Consider the following 24,624-nt stretch of genomic DNA (forward strand, 5'->3'; position numbering starts at 1 on the left):
ACGACCTACCAAGCAAACTGCCTGTTGCGGTTACAGTGGTGGAAGTTGTGGGTGGAAAAACAGGTGTGACAGCTGTCCCCACAGTCCTAGAAGATGACGAGCGCGCGGATGCACTGGAAGGGGCAGGCGGTGGATGGTTGGCTCCGCTAGGCCGCATTGCAGCACGGTGAGCTTCCCACCAGGCCATATGATATTTATTCATGTGACGATTCATGGAAGAAGTTGTCAAACTGCTGAGGTTTTGACCTCTAGTAAGATAACCATGCCAAATGTTACAGATCACATAATTAGGGCGATCTTTTTTTATGTCAAAAAAGGACCAGGCTAGGCAAGGCTTAGAGGCCATGCGACCTGTTGATCCACCCCGAATAATGCTCAGAGGCAGAGTGGTGGCTGAGGATGCAGTTGTAGACGTGCTACCAGTGCTCCGACTGTGTCCAGGAAGGCGCAAGGTTACTTCGACGTCGGTTGCATCCTCCTCCACCGCCTCTGTTGACCTCCTCGAGTGTCCGACTGTGGGTTGACAGTAGGTGGGATCTAGGACTTCATCATCAATTGTTGTGTTTGCACTCCCCTCCCCCTCAGACCGAGCCTCTTCTTGCCCTGACCGAATATTTAAGTTGTCATCCCAATCGGGTATCTGCGTCTCATCTTCATCAGTATGTTCCTCATTGTCTATAACCACAGTTGTTGGAAAGGCAGCATTTTGGTAGCCAACAGTTTGCAGATGATGAAAGTCAACCTCCAAGCCATGTCATGCCCTTCTAAAAGCATGTAAAACACAGCGAGGGGACTCCAACCACAGTCTCCCTCGTTGCCACTAACTGGGCCACACACACCCCACTTGACTGGCATCGGTTGAGCCCCCTTTTGAAAAAGAAACAGATGCTTTGCATGAAGCACTCTCAAAAATACGCGTGCCTTTCCCGTCCCCTGGCTGACCCAGGGGAAGAAAAGTCCTCTGAGAGCCATGACTTGTTCATCTTGGTTCTTTTAGAAACACAGCGAGGGGACTCCAACCACAGTCTCCCTCGTTGCCACTAACTGGGCCACACACACCCCACTTGACTGGCATCGGTTGACCCCCCCTTTTGAAAAAGAAAAAGATGCTTTGTATGAAGCACTCTCAAAAATACACGTGCCTTTCCCGTCCCCTGGCTGACCCAGGGGAAGAAAAGTCCTCTGAGAGCCATGACTTGTTCATCTTGGTTCTTTTAGAAACACAGCGAGGGGACTCCAACCACAGTCTCCCTCGTTGCCACTAACTGGGCCACACACACCCCACTTGACTGGCATCGGTTGACCCCCCCTTTTGAAAAAGAAAAAGATGCTTTGCATGAAGCACTCTCAAAAATACGCGTGCCTTTCCCGTCCCCTGGCTGACCCAGGGGAAGAAAAGTCCTCTGAGAGCCATGTCCACATTGTCAGTGGACAGACACGTGTGCTTATCTGCCAGCAGACCCCCAGCAGCACTGAAGACAGGTTCCGAGAGAACGCTGGCTGCAGGACACGACAAGATCCCCAAGACGTACGTGGCGAGCTCAGGCAATTTATCAAGATTGGAAGCCTAAAATGAGCAGGGCTCAAGTTGCACAATAATGGAATCGATGTTTCCTTGCATATACTCATATATCTGTGTGTCCTCCTCTTTTTCCTTGTCCAGCTCTTTTGTTTTCACATGAGTATATGTCCTTGTCACTTTCCCATGTGTTTGTGTTGTGTTGTGAGTTGTTTGTCACCTTTTGGACACCTTTGAGGGTGTTTTCTAGGTGTTTTTATGTGTTTGTGATTGCCTGCCATTGTTTCCTATGCAGTTCGAGTTCGGTTCGTCGAACGTTCGACGAGCCGAACTCGAACGGGAGCTCCGTTCGGCGAACCGACCTCGAGCCGAACCGGGACCGGTTCGCTCATCTCTAGTCATTACCTCCAGGGCTTCTTGCTCTTCTCCCCTCTGTACCAGTCTGTGTACTGTATTTTATACCTGTATTCTGTATGTAACCCTTTGTTATGTATGTAGCACCATGGAATCAATGGTGCTCTATAAATAAATAAATATTCTTAACGGGGCAGGGCAGATCAAAGTATTGTAGTGCGCCTGCGCAGGACCGGCAAGTGTGTATGACGTAGCCGCGTCATGCACACAGGCTTCAGAAAGAGGACAAAGATGGCCAAAAGGGGAGGCGCCCGCACCGGATAATGGAGACACCCATTAGGCCCACCGCGCGACCGTTAGGTAAGTATTATAAAGTGTTTTTTATGTTATACCCCCGGCCCGGGCTCTTATGTACAGCATGTTAGAATACTGCATATAAGAGCCCGGTGGTGGTGGCCGCAGCTTATAGGCCAAAAAAGTGGTGCAGGTTCCCTTTAAGGACACCAAGACATAGGCGACATTGAACCCTGTAGATGCAGTGGTCGGCAAAGGAAACTTAGTGCAGCAGATGAAATCATGCTTCTTCCCTTTGAAAATCGGAAGATGTCCAGCAGTGCCATCAACTCAGAACTGGCAGCAAATAGTGGGATACAGCTACATCCATCTACTGTGCGATGTCTGGCAAGAATTGAGGCCAAGGAGTCATTCTTTCACAGGAAAATGAGTCCAAGATCCGGTTTTCATGCAGAATTAAGTAACTGGAGTCTAGGAAAAAATTGCCCCAGGTAATCTGGACTTAGTCATTATGTCAAATATTTGGCACCAATAGTAAAGCAAAGGGCTGGAGAATAATATAATGAATGTCTGCAGACAACAGTGAAACATGGTGGAGGCCAATTTTAAGTTTGGGGCTGTATTTTTACCAAATGAAGTTGGAGATTTGGTGAGGTCTAATGATGTCCTCACTACTGAGAAACACAAGAGGACACTTACGAAACATTAGTGTGCACTACCATGCTGGGGTGCTCGGTACTCGTAACAAGCAGTTAGATGCTCGGACGGGCGCGACTCGTATATAGAGCATAATGGAAGTCAATGGGGAACTCAAGCATTTATCTAGAAGATCTGGAAAGATTCTTGAGTTCTCCATTGACTTCCATTATACTCGGAACACGAGTCGCGCCCATCCGACTGCTCGTTTCGAACACCCAATCATGGTAGTGCCCGCTCATCACTGCCCATCATGCAATACTTATTCTGCAACAGGGCAAAGACTCTAAACATACAGCCAATGTCATTAAGAACTATCTTAAGCATAAAGAAGAACAAGGAGTCCTGGAGGTGATGATCCGGCCCCAGAGTCCAATCCTCAACATCATCAAGTCTGTAATAGATTACATGAAGAGAAGGATTTATCCAAGGTGCAGGGTGTGATAGAGAATGTGATAACAAATCATATAGGGAGGGAAAACAATTGCTCAACTGTTTCTTAAAATGAACACTAAACCTACAGGACAGACTCGGATGGGCGGATTCACCGCAGAATACAGCCTGAAGTTATATGTAAAGGGGAGGAAGAACTTACCCTGCAACATTTCTCCCATACTGCCGATAGCAAAGTACAAGTGTGTGCAAGACACAAATTACCTGTACATACCGACCGCAGAACAGACACCCCGAATAAACCCCACAAAACAGCATGGATCTTATTACAGAACTAGCTGTAGTACTTGGGCGTTGCCCGGGATAGTAACTGTCTCTCTCCCAGTCTTTGTCGGTGTGTCGCTGTCTGTCTGTCTCTGTCTGTGTATGTCTCTGTCTCTATGTGTGTGTCTGTCTGTCTGTCTCTCTGTGTCTGACTCTTTGCCCGGCCTGTCTCTTTGCCCGGCCTGTCTCTGACTCTTTCCATGTCTGTCTCTATCTTTTTCCCCATCTGTCTTTGTCTCTCTCTGTCTGTCTCCTCACTGACATCATATTACCTCACACATAAGCTTCTTATACTAACAGTTTATTTTGTTCCTATAGCAACCACTGACAGTTGCTATTAATAGCCTGTAGCTCCCACCTCCATTCAGTTTAATGGATGCAGGATTTTGGAATGTAACTGTAAAGCGCAGAGTTAAATTTTTCTGTCAAAAAGTCTATGATGTTCCCTGAGTCACATGCGAAGTCTGTGCAAAATTTCGTGATTGTGAATGCGACGGTGCAGATTCCATTAGCGAACATACATACATACATACATACACTGAGCTTTATATATTAGATGGAGCCCTATAGTACACGCCAATGAAGTGGTGTCCAGGTAAATGAAAGAAGCGGAGAGCATTTCGGAGCAACCTTAGGCCTTGTGCGCACGGTGCAGTTTGTGGCCCAAATCTGCATGTCTCTATTCATGCCAGCAAAGTCAGTGAGAATTCTGAAGTCCTGTGCACACGTTGCGTCCCTGTTACTTGCAGATTTGGTGCAGAAAATAATCCGCAGCATGTCAATTGTTGGTGTGTTTTTTCCTGCGTTTTGAAGCCCTTAGGGTGCGTGCCCAGTCCCACGATCAGTGTTTGCAGCGTTTGGATGCAGCATGCTTCAGCTGCGTCCAAAACGCTGCGTTGAACAGTACAAGCACAGTGGATGGGATTTCTAGAAATCTCCTGCCCACTGTGCTTTTTGTTTCCACAGCAAACACTGACCTGCGGTGCGGCTTTCCAGACCGCAGCATGTCAATTGTTTGCTGCGGATTCACATGCGTCCTCCTTAGGGAGAACACAAGCAGGAGACCGCAGCGTACTGAACCCTGATCATGGGTACAAGCAGTCTCCCGCTACGTCCTGATCGTGGGCACATATCCTTAGGCTATGTGCGCACAGTGCGTTTTTGGGCTCAAAACTGCATGACTTTGCTTCCCCAGCAAAGTCTATGAGTTTTCATTTTTGCTGTCCGCACACAGCTTTTTTTTAAGCTGCGTTTTTGAGCTTTAAAAAAAAATAAAAAAAAATGGCATGTCAATTCTTTCCTGCGTTGTTCTGCGTTTTCCCCCCATGCAATGCATTGGAAAAATGCAAAAAAAAACCGCAGCAGAACACGGTAAAAATGCATGCGTTTTAGAGGTGCACTTTTGTGCATTTTTCCGCGGGTGTGTTTTTAGCAGCCAAAAACGCACAAAAACGCAGCGTGCACACATAGCCTTAGGGTATGTGCGCACTAGGCATTTTTCGCTGCGTTTTTGAGGTGAGTTTTTGTTCAGAAAACTGCTTGACTGCTTCACCAGCAAAGTCTATGAGTTTTCATTTTTGCTGTCCGCACACAGCTTTTTTTTTTTAGCTGCGTTTTTGTGGTGCCAACAAAAACGCAGCATGTCAATTATTTTTGCGTTTTTCACCCATTGAGTTCAATGAGATGTTCAAAAACACAATGAAAAAACGCAAATTGCAAATATAGCTGCGTTTTAGTGCGTTTCTATGACTAAAAACTATAAACGCAAGAGGTCGGTAGTTCAGTGACGTGTACAGGAAGAGGATTCCTTCTGTTGGTAAACATAGAAGTATGAATCCCATGAATCCTCCCGGTAGCGCCACCCCTGCTTCCACCTCCCGTACGGCGCCATGTCTGGACGGGAGGTGGAAGCAGCTGCAAAATCAAAAATGAACAGTAGAAAAAAAAAAAAAAGTCATACTCACCTTGTCTGCAGACTGCCGGTGCCATGTCCGCTTCCAGCTCCTCTCCCGTTACCGCGACCTATGCTCCGGCTGTGTGCAGACTCCCGGGACACGTCCGATAGCTGCAGGACCTGCCGCTGATCAGCTGATGCGGTCACCTGACGGAATCATCTGACAGTATAAGTCCAGCGGTGAGGCTGGCTTTTTACCGCCGGCCGGCTCAGCTGATGCGGTCATGTGACTTAATCAACTGATTACCGCCGGCTCCTGCAGCGATCGGAAGGGAATCTGCACAGAAGTGAGTAGTTTGATGGTTTTTTTTGCACTGATGCATCAGCTGATTGTATAAATGGTGTTTATACAATCAGCTGCTGTGTCATGTGATTCAGGCCCTTGAACCTGACACATCATCTGATCGCTTTGCCTTCCAGCAAACCGATTAGATGATAATGGATCCGGATTGGACGGGGCGGGACCCTTGACCCAGGATTCTTTATTTCAATAAAGATGGAGTCACTAATTGCGTTGTGTTTTATTTCTAATAAAAATATTTTTCTGTGTGTTGTGTTTTTTTTTTTTTATCTGTACTAGAAATTCATGGTGGCCATGTCTAATATTAGCGGGACACCATGAATTTCGGGCTTAGGGCCAGTTGATAATATACGGCTAGTCCTAACCCCATCATTAACCAGCGAGCCACCAGTCACCAGGGCAGCTGGAAGAGTTGGATACAGCACCAGAAGATGGCACTTATATGAAAGCACCATTTTCTGAGGCAGCAGCGCACCAATTCACGGTAAAAATGCATGTGTTTTTGATGCGTTTTGCATGGCCAGAAACGCAGCATTTTTGATGGCACCAAAAACGCCTAGTACGCGCATACCCTTACACCCAATGATTTATTTAAAAAAAAAAGCATCGGAACAAAAATGCATGCGTTTTTTGGGTGCTTTTTTTACGCCAGAAAGCACAGACTTTATGCATAAAATTTCTACGCCAAATCTACAGTGTGCACACATAGCCCTATAAGGCTATGTGCATACTGGAGCGTTTTTCGCGACGTTTTTAGGGTGTGTTTTTTGGGTTCAAAACTACATGACTTTGCTTCCCTAGCAAAGTCCATGACTTTTCATTTTTGCTGTCCGCACACAACTTTTGTTTTTTTAGCTGTGTGTTTTTGAGCTAAAAAAAAAAAAAATGGACATTTCAATTCTTTCCTGCGTTTTCAACCATGCAATGCATTGGAAAAACACAGCAAAACGCAGCCAAAACCACACTGAAACGCGGTAAAAACCGCATGCGTTTTTTGCAGCTAAAAAAGCAAAAAAAAAAAAAAAAAATGCAGTATAGAAAAAAAAAAAAAAAAAAGAACGCTGTGTGCGCACATAGCCTAGAGCAGAGCTCTCTTACAGATACCTCCCTCCAGAAAGCTTTCCGTGCTTGGACAACTGAGGGTGGAGCACCCATGAGGCAATGTTGTTTGCACGGAATTTACGGTAGTAGGACCAGTGGACTGTTCTGGAAAGAAAAAAAAGAAGATCTAAAGAGTAAACGTAAAGAGTTCCTGGAAGGCTTAGCAACATCCACCGGGGAGGGGGGGGGATTCACATGGCCCTCCCATCTTTTGGTATTTTTTGACCCGATATATTTTTTTTTATGCAGCATATCAATTCTTTCAACATTTTTCCTACAATATTTTCAGATTGAGATAAAACTGGGAGTAGCACAAATACCACCAGTAAATTCCACTGCAGTTTTCTGGACAAGTCCTAGAATGCCAAACAGCCAGAAATTCCAGGACCGTTCATAAAAATGGCACTTTTTTACCCTGTCCGTAATTAAAAAAAAAAAGAAAGAAATAAAATGGCAATTTACCTCTTATTAAAAAATTCTCAAGGTTCTCAAGAATAGAGGGTTTTCTCTACTGCTCCTTGTGTAGGTTACGGTCTCCTAGGCAAGAATTGCCATGCTTACAATCTCTCCTAGAGCTTGTAAGCGCTGCTCTGAGGCTGGCCGGATCCCTACATCCTCATGGCCCCTGTTCTCTGCTCGCAGCATTCGAGAACTCACAGTGGAGCCAGCCGGCACGATGAGGATACCGGGACAAACTGTCAATTAAGCAGGAAGCCGGGAGGCAGAGAACCAATACACTCCTACAGAAGAACTTAAGAAAACCCTTTTAAATAAAATATGGATTATTTAATTAAAAAATAAAAAAATACTGCACTTCAAGAGTCATAAAATCAGGACAAAGCATGAAGAAAAAAAAATTGGGTGCAAGCTTCATTGCATCGTTACTGTGATAGGTCATTCCACGATGGACTCTACCCCTCCTGCTAAGCCCCCAACTTTCCAAAGAAACTGCAAAAAATCTGAGAAGATAAGAAAAAGTGAAGTAATTTTCCAGAATTTGTGACTTTCGGGTAGGGCCGTTCATAAATTCCCTTAAATATTTAGGCACCAGGTGAAGTCACACCCCATGCTCTGGGTTACACAAAGTTGCAAGACTGACCCTGACAAAGTTTGGCCAACTCTTCTTCAATCGGATACACAGAAATTTTCTGTCTAGATTTTTCAGATGGAAATCCTATGTATGCAGCCAAAAGCCATAATATAAATATAGTGCTGAGGATTTTACATCAAGTCAACAGTTCCACCAAACCTCCTTGTAGGCTGGTCATTGTAGAGCGCAGGTGGCCGTCGGGCCTGTGTGTGGGAACCTGCTATTAATATCTGAACCTTAGGAGCCCAGGTCTCATGAGGCTTAAGTGACACCAGATATAAGCGGCTGGCAGCGTGGGCAGAGATTTACGTCCAAGTCGTTTGTAATTAGACATTAATCTTTCATTCAATGCACTAACACTACTGTAAGCGATCTACGGGTCAGGGAACCCATCCACAGAAGATTCATGTTGGCCAAAAATGATGGGAACGGACAACTACTCAAGGAACACGACCACCAGCTACCACTCTACTGTGTATGGGGCACATGTTGGGAGAAAGGACATGATAAAGTCAACATGTCTGATCCGTGGTTCACATGGTAGACAGTAAGTATCCGGGGGGACCGGTCCGGCCACCACATATTCCACTCCTCTTTACGAAACACAAACATCTCAGCATATGTATGGGGGGTGCGAAGAAGTAGCCATCCAATCAGCCGCCATTTTATTTCCGGTCACCAGATTTGTCCCTTATAACCTGCAGCCACCACCAGTGAGGTCTTATATAACATTCTAGATTACTGTATATAAGAGCACAGGCTGCTTTATATACGTAAAAAACACTTATTACACTCACCTGCGGGTGGTCCAGTCCGATGGGTGACGCTGTTCTCTGGTCCGGTGCCTCCTCTCTGCGGCGATCGCCATCCTCCTCCTTCTGAGGCCCATGTGGATGACACATCTTACATCATCCACACTGGCCAGCATTGCTCAGGGCAGATCAAAGTACTTTAGTGGACATGTGCAGGCGGTCTTTAACCTTTCGTCGCGCATGCGCATTACAGTACTTTCATCTGCTCTAAGCAAGGCAGATCACAATGCGGCTGTGCAGGAGCGCAATGCCGGCCTGTGTGGATGATGTAGGACAGGGGTCAGGAACCTTTTTGGCTGAGAGCCATGAACGCCACATATTTTAAAATGTAATTCTGTGACAGAAATATTCACCAGGGGGAGCGGCGGCGGTGGATCAGAAGATCCCAGGCGGCATACAGGTGATGCTTCGGGTAGGGAGGAGGGGGGAGTTGCGGCTCAAGAGGGTCAGTGTGAGGAGGGTCGGCAATACTGCTCCGGCTTGTAGGGCTTCACGGCGGCGGGCACCATTGATCTAAAGGTGGGCTGCTTTGAATCGCCTGCAGTTGACAAGATCAACTTCAAGAAAATGGCCGTGGCGTGTCCGCAGATTGACGCGATAGACTTGAAGAAAATGGCTGTGGAGTCCTATGTGCGCAAGCACAGCTTCAATTTTCTTGAGGTCGATCTTGTCAACTGTGGGAGATTGAAAGCAGCCCGCAGTCCACCAGCTCGCCGCCGTGACACCCCAAGAGCCAGCAGTATTAGCGACCCTGTGCCACCATGTTGAGCCATATGCGATTTGGGGGGGGAGGGTTGGAGAGTGCGTCTTACAAACCGGTAAATGCAATATTTTTTTTATTAAAGATTTGTCTGCAAGTCAGATCATCAGGAGTCATATCTGGCTCGCGAGCCATAGGTTCCCAACCCCTGACGTAGGACAAGTCATCCATATGGGGCTGGGTAGAAGGAGGACGGAGATTGCCAAAGAGAGGTGGTGCCGGACCGGAGAGCAGCGACACCCATCGGACCAGACCACCCCCTAGATGAGTTTTCTAAATGTGTTTTTTACATTATACAGTGCAGTCTGGGCTAGAATGCTGTATATAAGAGCTCACTGGTGCTGGCCGCAGCTTATAGTCCCCAAATCTGATGACAGGTTCCCTTTAAATATATGGGGGGCTCCAGCTCAATCGTCAGGATAAGTGATTTTAAGCAGGTGTAAGTGTTACATCCAGTACACTGCCCAGTGTAAACAGGAGATGTGCTGCCGATAAGAGTACGTGCCCACGATCAGTGTTTGCCGCATTTTGGATGCAGAGTGTTTTCGCTGTGTCCAAAATGCTGCGTTGAGCAGTACAAGCACAGAGGAAGGAATTTATAGAAATCCCGTGCCCACTGTGCTTGTTTCATCCGCAGCAAACACTAACCTGCGGAGCGTCTTTCCAGACTGTAGCATGTCAATTGTTTGCTGCGGATTCGCATGTGTCCTCCGTAGGGAGAACACAAGTGAGAGACCGCAGCACCCCAAACCCTGACTGTGGGTACAAGCAGCTGCAGTCTCCTGCGTTCTCCTGTGGGGGAGACTCCCAAACCTGCAGGTTAGCACGCAGTGAGTCCTGATCATGGACACATACCCTAACATGATATTCTATGCACACAGAACAATCGTATTAACGATCATTCTGTGCACATAGATTTCTGTCTATCCGGTCCAAAAAAGGCCGGTACCAAAACTTCGGACCATCTTGGTGGTGATTTATCAGCTGACTGGCGGGTGTAAATGCCTAAAAGTCACATATGCGGAGTGCGTGCAGCTCACGCCTAACCAACATCCTGCACATTACAGGGAATCTGTCAGCAGGTTTTGTTATGTAATCTCAGAGCAGCATGATGTAGGGGCTGAGATCCTGATTCCAGTAATTTGTTACTTACTGGGCGCTGCATGTTGTCATTTTGATACAATCACAGTTTTTTCTGTTGAAGATTTTGCAGTGCTCTGAATGCCAAGCTCTGTAAAACACTGCTCACAACAATGATTTAAAACTTCCTGTGTACACTGTGCATAGGCAAAAAGCTGCTATTTAGTGGTTATACAGAGCGAGAGGTCATAAGACAGGTAGTCCTGTAGTGATAGTCTCCTGCTGATAAAACACTGATTTTTAAATAGCACATAGCCCAGTAAGTGACATCTTTGAAACCTGGCTCTCAGCTCTCACATCATGCTGCTCTCAGATTACATAGCAAAAAAACCAGCAGAAAGATTCCCTCTAATGCACTAGAATAAAACAGAGCTGCAAAAGGGACAGAAAATGACATCATTGGAAAGTAGAATAACAATTACCGAGAAGTGCGATAAAAAAAAAAAAATAAAATAAAGAAGTTTATATGTCAGCAGGAGACACGTCCACTTCAAAAGTAAAACTGCAGGATGTGGTCACTTGAGAAGACAGAACTCTTGTACTTCCTCCATTTTTGGTCAAACACAAAATTCTTTAATCAATCGGTATTAAATATTATTTTTTTTCTCCATTATGGACACAGTACATGCGAAACACAAAGGAGTTATTATCTATCTATCTCTATATATATATATATATATATATATATATATATTATATATATATATATATATATATATATATATATATATATATATATATATATATATAGTGTAAAAACACAAGGGCCGAAAACCTTCAGTATAAAGAGGTATCGTAGAGAAACTAGTGCTTTAAAGAAAAATTGCAATAACTGGATTCTCAAAAGTAAAAACAGACTACATACACAAAAATATTCAATGTTTCATCCTGCAATTAACACCTCCAGCCCTCATTACAGAGGACGAGCGACGAGCAGCTGCCGCACACCTCCTGCACCGCTCATCTCAGGAAAACAGATCCATCCTGACAAATCCATCCCTCCCCTGCAGCTTTACATCTTTCACCTGAGGGGTCTGATGTCTCCCCCGATGCGCCACTTTTTCTGATGAGATACAATGGGAAGGGGGAGGCCATAATCTATTATAGGCAAACACTCACTAAATCGGATAAATCAATTCTTCAACGTCTCAGAAATTTGTAACCAAAAATGCAACATGAAGAAGGTCAGGAGAACCTGGCTGTAAATTACTAGATGCAATGCGGCATCGCAACCGGGAGACCCATCCACGTTATAAGAGGCCATTGTAACCTCTTCACTCTTTGCACTCCCAAGATGAGGATTTTAGAGGGGCTCCTGTAAATATCTGTGAAGCTCGGTCCAAGCACGGACCACTATGCAGACTATCCGCGGGGTCTCCTGACCTGAACTTAAAAGCCTCAGATAAGCCTTTGATGCTTTGCGGTTTGGTTCGCCCCCCCCCCCCTCCCCTTGTGCGGCGTCGCGTAGCCTTCCCCTTGTGTGGCGTCGCGTAGCGCCCCCCCTCCCCCTCCCCCTCCCCCTCCCCCTCCCCTTGTGCGGCGTCGCGTAGCCCCCTCCTCCTCCCCTTGTGCGGCGTCGCGTAGCCCCCCCCCTTGTGCAACGTCACGTAATCCCCCCTCCCCTTGTGCAACGTCACGTAATCCCCCCTCCCCTTGTGCAACGTCACGTAATCCCCCTCTCCCCTTGTGCAACGTCGCGTAATCCCCCCCTCCCCTTGTGCAACGTCGCGTAATCCCCCCCCTCCCCTTGTGCAACGTCGCGTAATCCCCCCCTCCCCTTGTGCAACGTCGCGTAATCCCCCCCTCCCCTTGTGCAACGTCGCGTAATCCCCCCCCTCCCCTTGTGCAACGTCGCGTAATCCCCCCTTCCCCTTGTGCAACGTCGCGTAGCCCCCCCCCCTTCCCTTTGTGCAACGTCGCGTAGCCCCCCCTCCCACTTGTGCAACGTCGCGTAGCTCCCCCCTCCCCTTGTGCAACGTCGCGTAGCCCCCCCCCTCCCCTTGTGCAACGGCGCGTAGCCCCCCCCCTTCCCCTTGTGCAACGGCGCGTAGCCCCCCCCTTCCCCTTGTGCAACGTCGCGTAGCCCCCCCCCCCCTTCCCCTTGTGCAACGTCGCGTAGCCCCCCCTTCCCCTTGTGCAACGTCGCGTAGCCCCCCCCTTCCCCTTGTGCAACGTCGCGTAGCCCCCCCTTCCCCTTGTGCAACGTCGCGTAGCCCCACCCTTCCCCTTGTGCAACGTCGCGTAGCCCCACCCTTCCCCTTGTGCAACGTCGCGTAGCCCCCCCTTCCCCTTGTGCAACGTCGCGTAGCCCCCCCTTCCCCTTGTGCAACGTCGCGTAGCCCCCCCCCTTCCCCTTGTGCAACGTCGCGTAGCCCCCCCCTTCCCCTTGTGCAACGTCGCGTAGCCCCCCCCCCCCCCTTGTGCAACGTCGCGTAGCCCCCCCCCCCCTTGTGCAATGTCGCGTAGCCCCCCCCCTCTTGTGCAACGTCGCGTAGCCCCCCCCCCCCCTTGTGCAACGTCGCGTAGCCCCCCCCCCCTTGTGCAACGTCGCGTAGCCCCCCCCCCTTGTGCAACGTCGCGTAGCACCCCCCCCCCCTTGTGCAACGTCGCGTAGCCCCCCCAAGCAGTGTAGCGCATTCCTAGTCTGAATTTCATTGACACTTGCAGAAGCCCTAAATAAAGCCAAATTCCCAGCTCTAATAACAAGGTGTACATCCACATTGGGGGTGGGGGGTGAAGGTGTTAGGCACAGACTCACTCCCCCCCCCATTCAGAGCACATGGACGCTCAGCTGAGCCAGGTGTGCATGTTTCTGGGAAGGTCAGACTTTACGCACATCTTGTCTTTGGCTTGAATTTACCTCGGAGAATGTAATCTGTGCTTTTCAATTATCACAAAGGCACAAGCGGCAGACAGACAACTCCAAGGAGACGCATCCATCTCCGAGGAACATTACTGTGGCGCTTCCAATGGCGTCTGCTCCATCTTGGCGCTTTCATCACCTACTGAATAGTCAGTCTGTACAGACTCCATATTAAAAAGATTGATATATCTCCATGGTAACATCTCTCCAGCGCGTAGTCACCGACTGTCTGCCAGCACAGAGCATCCCTGATGGGCAAAATAAAAGTGCTGCCGAGCTGGGTCATATCACACATACATACATACATACATACATACATACATACATACATACATACGCATATATATATATACATACACACATACACACATACATACATACATACATACATACATACATACATACATACATACATACATACATATATATATATTATATATATATGTAGCCCATACTAAAGACTGCGGAGAAGAACAAGAGGGTCAAAAAGTAAAAGATCCCACCGAAGATTTTATAGGATCCTGCATTATCAGTGGTATATAATGGTATCTTGGGAATCTCACTGATAAGGATCCAGCAGGGCTGAGGGTCAGATCCAGTTCCCGCCTCTTTCCATGCAGGCGCAGTCACAATACACATGGAAACCTGCAGAGCTGGAAGGAAACTTATTGATGTGCCTGATAACAGTTGTGAGACAATCCTCATAACAGTGCCCCTCCAGGAGAAAAAGCTGGTGGTAAAAATGGTCACTGAACAATGATGGCTCCGCCGTCACCTCACAGGATGCCCTCAGTCTCTCTCTGGGATCTGATGAAGGTGCGAGTTGATTGACCACGTCCTGTGGTGTACACCTGCCGTTTGGTATACTTGACTTACAAACTATACAGCTTAATGACCCCCCAATTATTTGCCATGTGTCTACAACCTATTACCGTGTCTCCAGTACGTATGAAGTCCGTTTTCATATGTACCGAAGACACGGACCTATGCAGACCCATTAAAATCAATGGGTCTGCGCACACACCATGTTTTCACATGGACCATACGTCCATGTGGAGCAGATGCGTGTCTATGTGCTCCACACAGCGACATGTCTGTTTGTCTCAAGCAGCACAGGTGTCACATGGCCTACACACTGATGAGATCTATGTGACATCAGTGTGACATGTACCGGACAAAACAGATCTGTCTCAAATAAAATCATTTTCTATACTTACCTGTCTCCAGCGCTGCTGTCTTTGGTGCTGCTGCTGCTTCTGGGCCCGCTCATTAAGCTCATGCATATTCACTACACCGCAGACCCGCAAGCAGCAGCAGCACTGGAGACAGCAGGCTGGGGACAGGAGCATAGAAGCTCCTGCTGTCTGTGTGCTAGCATAGATAGCACACGGAGAACACACTGAAAGCACAAACTGAGCGCACACACTCCCACCCACACCACGGACCATGAAAAATGTGCGTTTTCATCACGGACGTGTGAAGGGGGTCTTATATAGTGGTATTACACAGAGCTTTACAGATGTAATAGTCATGGTCCTCATCGGGGCTCACAATCTAAATTTCCCATCAGTATGTCTTTGGAGTGTGGGAGCAAACCGGAGAACCCGAAGAAACCCACGCAACCATGGGGAGAACATACAAACTCCTCGCGGAGGTTGTAATTGTTGGGATTTGAACCCAAGAAACCAGCAACACAAAGCTGCCGCTATACAGTGCTAACCACTGAGCCACCATACAGTGCTAACCACTGAACTGACAGCGATTACAAGGTTGTCTCATCTTCTGAAATGAGTAAAATAGCAAAGGACCTATAAAATCATGCAACTTGCCAATTCACTTATTAAAAATCCTCTCAGTTTTCAAGAATGGAGATAGACATTTTACAGTATGCTGCCCTTTGTCTAGTTTGTCGGCCACCTCTGAGGTGTTACGGAGGTGGCCATTCTTCGTGGTAATGAGGACAACGCTTACAAGTGCTGTTCTGATCCCCTCTGGATGCGACCAGCCTCTGCGTCCCACGCTCCTCTGATGCTGGAGGAAAAGCAGCTTCTGCTTACAGTATCGGAGAGCGCTCAGTTCGATCGGCGACGCTGCCATGATGACACTGGTCCGAAATGTCTATCTTCAGAAGCACACCGAGTCCTGGCAAGCAGGATGGCAGCGCGCTCCTGATCACATTAGAGAAGACAACCCTTTTAAAAGTCCTGAAGGACATTTATATCCAACAACAGGATGGGGAATTATTCTACGAACAAGAGGGCGGACCCCCTATTGGGACCCCAATAATAACTAGAAGACAGCAGTGAGGAGGAATGTCACGTGCCGTCCAAAGATCTAAAGACATTACATGGAGATTGCAGGACCAGCCATCCTTACATCATGCCGCAGTAATACATTGAGGGCTTGAGACCCAGGTTTCAATGATGGGTGAGGGTCATCTTGTAAATCGAGGATATTCTGAGTGTGATGTAATCTTTATATAAGGTTAAACCCAATATCAATGGGTTTAGCCGACACTATTGTGCAGGAGGGTGCCGGCCAACAGATCATTGGAGAAGATGACGATCGAGCACATCCGATTTGGAATTGTCGATCGCCTTGTCCTCACAAGGGAGGATGGCCGTTGGTGGCTTTCTCACAGAGAGGATGGGGCTGAATGGGCGAGTAGAGAAACGGTTGTGATGGTTGTCGGTCAAATGATCGGCTGCAGCTTTCTTTGGTTGACAGCCATCTAATGTGTATGAAGGCCTTAACTATCAGCATTAAAACTAATTAGTTCGCTATAGAAATCGGTGATAACTTTGTGATACGGGGCTCTAATATACACACCACCACTTCATTCATTGTCTATTAGACTACTGATAAAAACGAATCCGCTCCATTAAGATGGGGATATTTTAGAGCAGTTGCTGTACCGCAGGGGATAGGTGACGTTTAATGTTAATAAACCTTTAGAAAGGTTGTCAAATCTGATCTGCAGTGACTATATGGCTGCAGACTTCTGAATCCTGACAATGTGCAGGGTGCACGCTGTCAAGTCTCTGATATTGTTGAGAGCGGGGTGGCCACTTGCCCACAAATATGTGATTTGCACACACACGTGTTGAATAGCCATTCTTGGCTTCTCTCAAATCACTTGTATGGAGAAGCTGGACACATCTAGTGGAAATGAGGGGGATGGACACGACTACCTAGTCTCACCGGCAATACAAGAGAACCTACACAGTACGCGCCTTGCACACTGTTAGGATTCATACAGCTGCAGTTACATAGTCACTGCAGATTTATCAGATACCTGGACCCCTTTAAATGTTTTCTGTACATTTGTGATAACTGTCAAGTGTTACTAACAAGAATGTTTTGTGTGACCTCCCCCCATGAGCTGATGTCGGGGGAAGGCAGATTCGGACTTGTTGAAATTCAGCGTGCCTCATTCTTTATTTCTGCAGGAGGTAATCTGCTGCCAGAGATTCAGCAGAAAGACTGTATGGCAGCTTATTAAATCCATAGGTTAAGAAAAGTTAAGAAATGCCAACCCCATCTAGTCACACAGACTAAGATATTGGAACAGTGTAAGGAGCCTCGTGTCTTGTCCTAGTCTGTTTTTTTTGACGCTGCGTTTTTGGCTGCTAAAAACGCACAAAAACGCACCAGCGGCAAAAAAACGTGGCCAAAAACGCATGCGTTTTTACCGCGATTTGGTGCGTTTTTGGCTGAGTTTTTGATCTCTGCGTTTTTCCAATGCATTGCATGGGCGGAAAACGCAGAAAAACGCAGGAAAGAATTGACATGTCCATTTTTTTTAAGCTCAAAAACGCAGCTTAAAAAAAAAAGTTGTGTGCAGACAGCAAAAAAGAAAACTCAGACTTTGCTGGGGAAGCAAAGTCATGCAGTTTTGAGCTCAAAAACACACCCGAAAAACGCACTGTGTGCACATAGCCCTACCCACGCAAAACCAGACAAATTCCTACCTAAAAAGTGTGGACAAGTACTGACATCATCAATCATCATAGTCATCGTCGCTCACGTCCCAATGCAGAAAAAAAAGCCCAAACTCCAACAGTCTAACGCGAAAGCTGCCGTCACCGCTGCTACAGATCACACAGGTTGTCAGCCTGCGATCCGTACCACCTACAATGCTGGAACCTCAATATGGGGTTAATCAGTGTCCACTTGGAAATGTGGGATAACGGATCCATCAGAAAATAGAGAGAAAAAAAAACAAAAAAAAACTAGTGTGAACAGAGCCTGAAGTTGGCCATACACAAGTATGAAGGGAACCCAAATCTGAAGGATCAGGCATGTAGGTTATTAACATGTCTGATCTGGTTTTCCTCCAGGATATGAGTGGTGCTAAAAGTACAAGACAGCTGCTTACTGCTATAGTGCACTCTGCCTACACAGGCGCAACAGGGAGACGCCAGTATACGTCTGACTGCGGAACAGGAGGGCTTGGGGGTCTGCCATGATTTCTACAACTGTCTCGCTCACGTCAGGTGTAGTGACGTACAAATCATACCGCTCCAAAGAGATGAATGACAAACTCCGCTCTGCTGCGTCTATGTTCAATACCAGACAAAAAAAAAAGTGCAGCGTGCATGAGACTCATTACTGTGTAGTGAATGACAACAGTGCCATGTGTCCATAGAAGAACAATAGTGTGACCAGCCAGGAAGCCGCGTCTGCCGGCACCTACTGTGTGACCGGGGAAGGGTGCAACATACACAGGCTAATGTGTGGGGACAGCAAACAAGCAGGGTCATCATCACCGAGGGGGGCACATACACAGGTAACTGCGGATACTAACCAAGACCACCGCTCAGGATCCCGCAAGGATAGGGGGGGGGGGGTTATATATTATATATACACGCAGCGTATATACATATATACAGTTGTTATACCACACATGCATTCTATACATATTCACACATATACAGACACATGTTATATACACATTATATCCACACATACGCTGTATACATATTATATACACATCATCACAAACGTTATATACACATTATATCCACACATACGCTGTATACATATTATATACACATCACAAACGTTATATACACATTATATCCACACATACACTGTATACATATTATATACACATCACAAACGTTATATACACATTATATCCACACATACACTGTATACATATTATATACACATCACAAACGTTATATACACATTATATCCACACATACGCTGTATACATATTATATACACATCACAAACGTTATATACACATTATATCCACACATACGCTGTATACATATTATATACACATCATCACAAACGTTATATACACATTATATCCACACATACGCTGTATACATATTATATACACATCACAAACGTTATATACACATTATATCCACACATACGCTGTATACATATTATATACACATCATCACAAACGTTATATACACATTATATCCACACATACACTGTATACATATTATATACACATCACAAACGTTATATACACATTATATCCACACATACGCTGTATACATATTATATACACATCATCACAAACGTTATATACACATTATATCCACACATACGCTGTATACATATTATATACACATCACAAACGTTATATACACATTATATCCACACATACGCTGTATACATATTATATACACATCATCACAAACGTTATATACACATTATATCCACACATACACTGTATACATATTATATACACATCACAAACGTTATATACACATTATATCCACACATACGCTGTATACATATTATATACACATCATCACAAACGTTATATACACATTATATCCACACATACGCTGTATACATATTATATACACATCACAAACGTTATATACACATTATATCCACACATACGCTGTATACATATTATATACACATCATCACAAACGTTATATACACATTATATCCACACATACGCTGTATACATATTATATACACATCACAAACGTTATATACACATTATATCCACACATACGCTGTATACATATTATATACACATCATCACAAACGTTATATACACATTATATCCACACATACGCTGTATACATATTATATACACATCACAAACGTTATATACACATTATATCCACACATACACTGTATACATATTATATACACATCACAAACGTTATATACACATTATATCCACACATACGCTGTATACATATTATATACACATCATCACAAACGTTATATACACATTATATACATAAATATATACACATACGTTATATACACACACACACGTTATGTTCACATCATACACAGATTATATCCACACATACGTTGTATACTATACATATTATATACACATCGTCACATACATTATATACAAATTATATGCATTATTATATACACATACGTTATATTCACATCATACACGTTATATACGTATTATATCCACATATACATTATACACATTATATACATATACACAAATATGTACATATATACAATATATTCATTTCATACACATACGTTATATACATACTATATACACACACACAAATATCCACACATACGTTATATACATATACCCAAACATAGGCTATATACTGTACATATATATATATACACACACACACACACACTGTATACGTTATATACATATGCACACATGTTATATATACACATATTATACACAAGTATGTACACATGTTATATTCATATAGACACATTATACATATATACTATATATATATATATTGTATACATATATACACTTACGTTATATATACATACGCTATATACATACACTTGTTATATACATATTATACACATAAATATACACACAGATGTTATATTCATATCATACATACGTTACCGTATATCCATATACACACACAGGCTATATACACACACACACATATTCATATCACACACATATATATATATATATATATATATATGCACACACTGTATATCCATATACACACATAGGCTATATACACACACATACATATATATATATGCACACACTGTATATCCACACGCGACAGCGATCACTTTCCGTGCCCCTCCGCACAATGTGGAAATTCCTGTCTGTAATGAGATCTGTGATCACCCATCAGTCCGGACAGATTTCTGGGGCTTTCCGGTGTCGGTGCCGGTGACCGTGGTCGCTCCTACCCCTGGATGTCACCGGTCACCGCCGGCTTCACTATCACCCAGCGGCAGCGTGGATGGCCCTGCAATGTATGATATATACCAGCAATGGGCAGCAGCATATCCTCCAGGCAGTGGATACCTATATCCCTCCGTATATATAGGGGCATATAGCAGGCTTCCTGTAATAATGATCTATCACACGGGTGTGGTAATGCCTGTATATACTGTGAGTGAATATATAATGAATAATGCAGCGCACAGGATGGACCTGGGATATGTAGTGTTGGCACTGGGCGATACAGCAATGACAGATTAGTGCAGAAGGGGCTAGAGGACAAGGTAATAATATAACGATGCATCAGGCGGCGGCAGCAGGTCGCACTCACCAGGCGGCTGCAGAGCTGGCGGAACATCGCGCAGGCTCGGGCTCCGCTCACCAGGGCACGGAGGGCAGTGTCCGGGCATCCGCCGCCACATCCAGCGCGCTCCAGTAATGACCTGCACGGCGGCGGCGGGGGCTGCAAGGCACTGAGGTGACGTACATACACGGCAGTGCACCGGCGGACAGAGCCCCCATTACTGCATCCTGTGCCCCCGCCTGCGGCTGAGCAGAGGATGATAGGGAGAGTAGTGCGGACTGCAGCATGCACACAGCTCCCGCCTCCTCACTACCGCCATGGCCTCCTCTCCGCCCACACGGCTGGATCAGGAAGTGGCTATTGTGTGTGGAGCGGGGAGCCCGCCGCCGCCATGCTGCAGGGAGCCGGCACAGGAGGATGTCCGGCGCCGCACTGCGCCCGCCTCTCTTCTCCGGGGATGCTGGGACTTGTAGTTGGAGCGGGCACACACGCCACATTCACGGGAGTGACGGCCTGCAGCGCTGCAGAGTATCGCCCGCAGCGCTGATATCAGGCTCACCCTGCTGTACCTGCCGGGGCCGGGGGAGGCGCTGTCCTGTACTGGAGGGAAAGCTGTTACTGCCACCATTATATCAATACAAGAACATTGTCAATTGGTCGCATAATATGGCGCCACCTGGCGGTTGTGGGTCACACTGCGCCTCTCCACCTGCCTAAGGCTAGACTTCTCTTTTTGCGCTATAGAGTTGTATTAGGGCAAAACAGGTGTTTTGTTGTTTTGGTGTTTTTTTATTACTGTTTTGTCAATTTTCTGGTTCTCTTTTTTTTTTATTCCATTTTTTTAAGCAATCAAAGTGACCACAAAGCAGCGATTCTGGCATTTGTATGTCTTTTATTTTGCTGTTCACCTCATGATATACATATGTTTCATTAGTTTGGTCATTCACAAACACTGCTATTTTATTTTCTTACAATCCAAGAAAAGGGTGGATGATATTAAAGGGGCTGTCCATGTCAAGCTAGGTATTGAGAAATACCAAGCAAAAATGGCAGAAAGGGAAGAGGGAACACTTTGTCTAGAGAAGGGGGAGATGGTGACCTCCTGATCCAACCTTCTGCTGGTCCCTGGCTCCACTGACCACCCTAGATACGTTCCACACCTATGCGCCGAGCAGGATACCTGGCCCTGGCTGACCCTTAACTGGGCCCAAGGTAAGGAACGGATGGGATGAGTGCTTAGTCAACCCCATTAAGCGCTAAAGAAGACACCAGGAACACACACAGTGGGAAGTGAACAAACAACTCATCTCCAAGATGACTCAGGGAAAGAAACAGTAAAGGGTACTTCTCACATAGCGAGATCGCTGCTGAGTCACAGGTTGTGACACGTACCAGTGACCTCATCAGCGATGTTGCTGTGTGTGACACTAAGCAGCGACCTGGCCCCTGCTGTGAGATCGCTGCTCGTTACACACTGTTCTGGTTCATTTTTGGTCTTCGGGCTCCAGCTGGCCAGGACACATCGCTGTATTTGACGCTGTGTGACAGGGTCACAGTGACCGCCAAGATCGTGATACAGATCGCTACTGCGACCTGTATCGTTACTGCGTCGTTGGTTAGGCCTGACTGTGTGACATCTCACCAGCGATCCTTATCAGGTCGTATCATTGTCAGGATCGCTGGCAAGTCGTTGTGTGTGACTGGGCCCTAACCCAGAACAATGTTTCCTCAGATGATTACAAATTGACTCCTTGCACTCAAGCTGTATATGAATTTAACTCTATCTCCAGCAAACACCAAGGGGAAATGAGTTTTTTTAAGTACACAAGGGGAAGAGATGATAATTAACAACTGAGAGGTGAGGATACCCGCAGGGTCCTAAAAGGAAAGGGATTAACATCAAGCAGAGAAGATACATGGGATACCATTTACACAACAGCAGGAAGAATAGATTGTTAGGGAGCAGTTTGTAGCCAAACGATGCGACCTTCTACAGCCGCACACCACAGGACTCTGTCACCCATGTCAGTCCACTACTAGGACAACCCCTTCTCATTCCACATGCTTATATTCATCTCTGAGGCTGGTGCGATTCCAGCTGTGTCCACGGCTCGTGGAGTTGTGACATCACCTGGACCCCTCATCCAATTGGCATCGCCTTCTGTCTCCCCACCTTCAGTCAAACGAGTTACTCAACAGGATATCAGTGCTGTGGCTGCCGCTCATTTCCTGTTCGCTCCTGTGTCCGGCTCTTATTAGACACGGGGCGCTAGCACCGCGAGTCTGGACACTGCTGGAACTACTGCAACTTCAGGTGAATATAGACTTTTTATTTTACCTGGAATCAGAAGGGGTTGACCTACCGTAGTAATGGACAACCCTTTTAACTGGTTTCCCCACTTTTGTTATTGATCCACTAGGAGACTTGAACTTGCCATTACGTGATGATCACTCATACACTGCACTACTGTGATATTGCGGTGTGTTGTATGCTTGCTATGCTGTGATACTGGCCATGGTCTTGGGTCCTGCTGTTGTTCACCTGCCCAGGCTCTGGGGTTTTGGTTCCTTCCTCTAGGGCCAGTTCCCTTTGTGCAGTGACTATAGTAAACCAGTCATCACCTTTGTCATCATCCCAAGCCTACTGCATTTAGTGAGCGCAGTATCACATGTACTTCAGGAGTTTCCTCCACGTCTGTGACACTCAGATGACTGATCATCTCTATGGCAAACCCCTGCTCGTTCATCATCTGCAACTACTTCCTAGCTCGGGCCTACTGATGGTGGTCGAGTTCCTAACCCTGAAGACACCAAATGGGTTCTTAAAGGGAAGGTATCGCGGGTTTTTATTTTTGTATTAAAAATAGTGATTATGAAATCAAGTATTTTTAATACAAAATGAAAATCGCAGCTTATTTAGTTTTTATTTAATTCTTATTTTACTGGGGGCTGCCATGCTGGATTTGCCGTGTGTGTAACGACAGTAACTCATTCCTTTATGGCAGCCCCTGTGCATAGAGAACAGTAGTCGGGATCTGACCCCATTCACTAATGTTACAGTGGGCGTCTGCTGTGACGTGGACGCGCCCCCTGGGCTGTCCAGATCACAGCACAGGGAGGAGATCAGCGCCATTATTGTGGAGCTCACAGCGTGTGCTGTTTGCTCCACTATACCCCTGTCAACCGCCGGGATGTGTGAGTACGGGCCGCCTCCCCTCCCCTCGCCCCGTTACCGTCTCCGATGACATCCCATCCCTCTGTTCTCCCCAGTCCCTGCTCTGCCCCTGCTACTGACGCCGCCGCCCCCCCCGCCGCCGTTACCGTCTCCAATTACACCCCCCTCCCTCCTGTTCTCTGCCTGCTGCCGCAGCTCCCCCCACTCTGCCCGCTGCTGTGTGTGTATGTGTGTGTGTGTGTGCGCATGCGCCACTGCATATGAGTACCTGTGTGTGTACCGGTGATACTGTCTGCAGGGTTGTGTATCTAATCCTATCCTGTGTGATACTGTCTGCATAGCTGTGTATCTAATCCTATCC

General features: G+C 46.2%; 1 protein-coding gene across 3 annotated transcripts in view; it reads right to left on the bottom strand.

Annotated features, from left to right (window-relative positions):
• The window catches only part of LOC142253486 (phospholipid-transporting ATPase IG-like), a 258,210-nt gene extending 236,712 nt beyond the window's left edge, over nt 1–21,498 (bottom strand). For all 3 annotated transcript variants that reach the window (XM_075325103.1, XM_075325104.1, XM_075325105.1), the window contains exon 1: nt 21,116–21,498. In XM_075325103.1, the coding sequence (XP_075181218.1) occupies nt 21,116–21,142 (27 nt within the window). In that variant the 5' untranslated portion in view covers nt 21,143–21,498. The remainder of the gene's footprint in view (nt 1–21,115) is intronic.
• Between the last annotated feature and the right edge of the window lie 3,126 nt (nt 21,499–24,624).

This window comes from Anomaloglossus baeobatrachus, chromosome 1 (assembly GCF_048569485.1).
Source record: "Anomaloglossus baeobatrachus isolate aAnoBae1 chromosome 1, aAnoBae1.hap1, whole genome shotgun sequence".
In the NCBI taxonomy this organism is placed as follows: Eukaryota; Metazoa; Chordata; class Amphibia; order Anura; family Aromobatidae; genus Anomaloglossus; species Anomaloglossus baeobatrachus.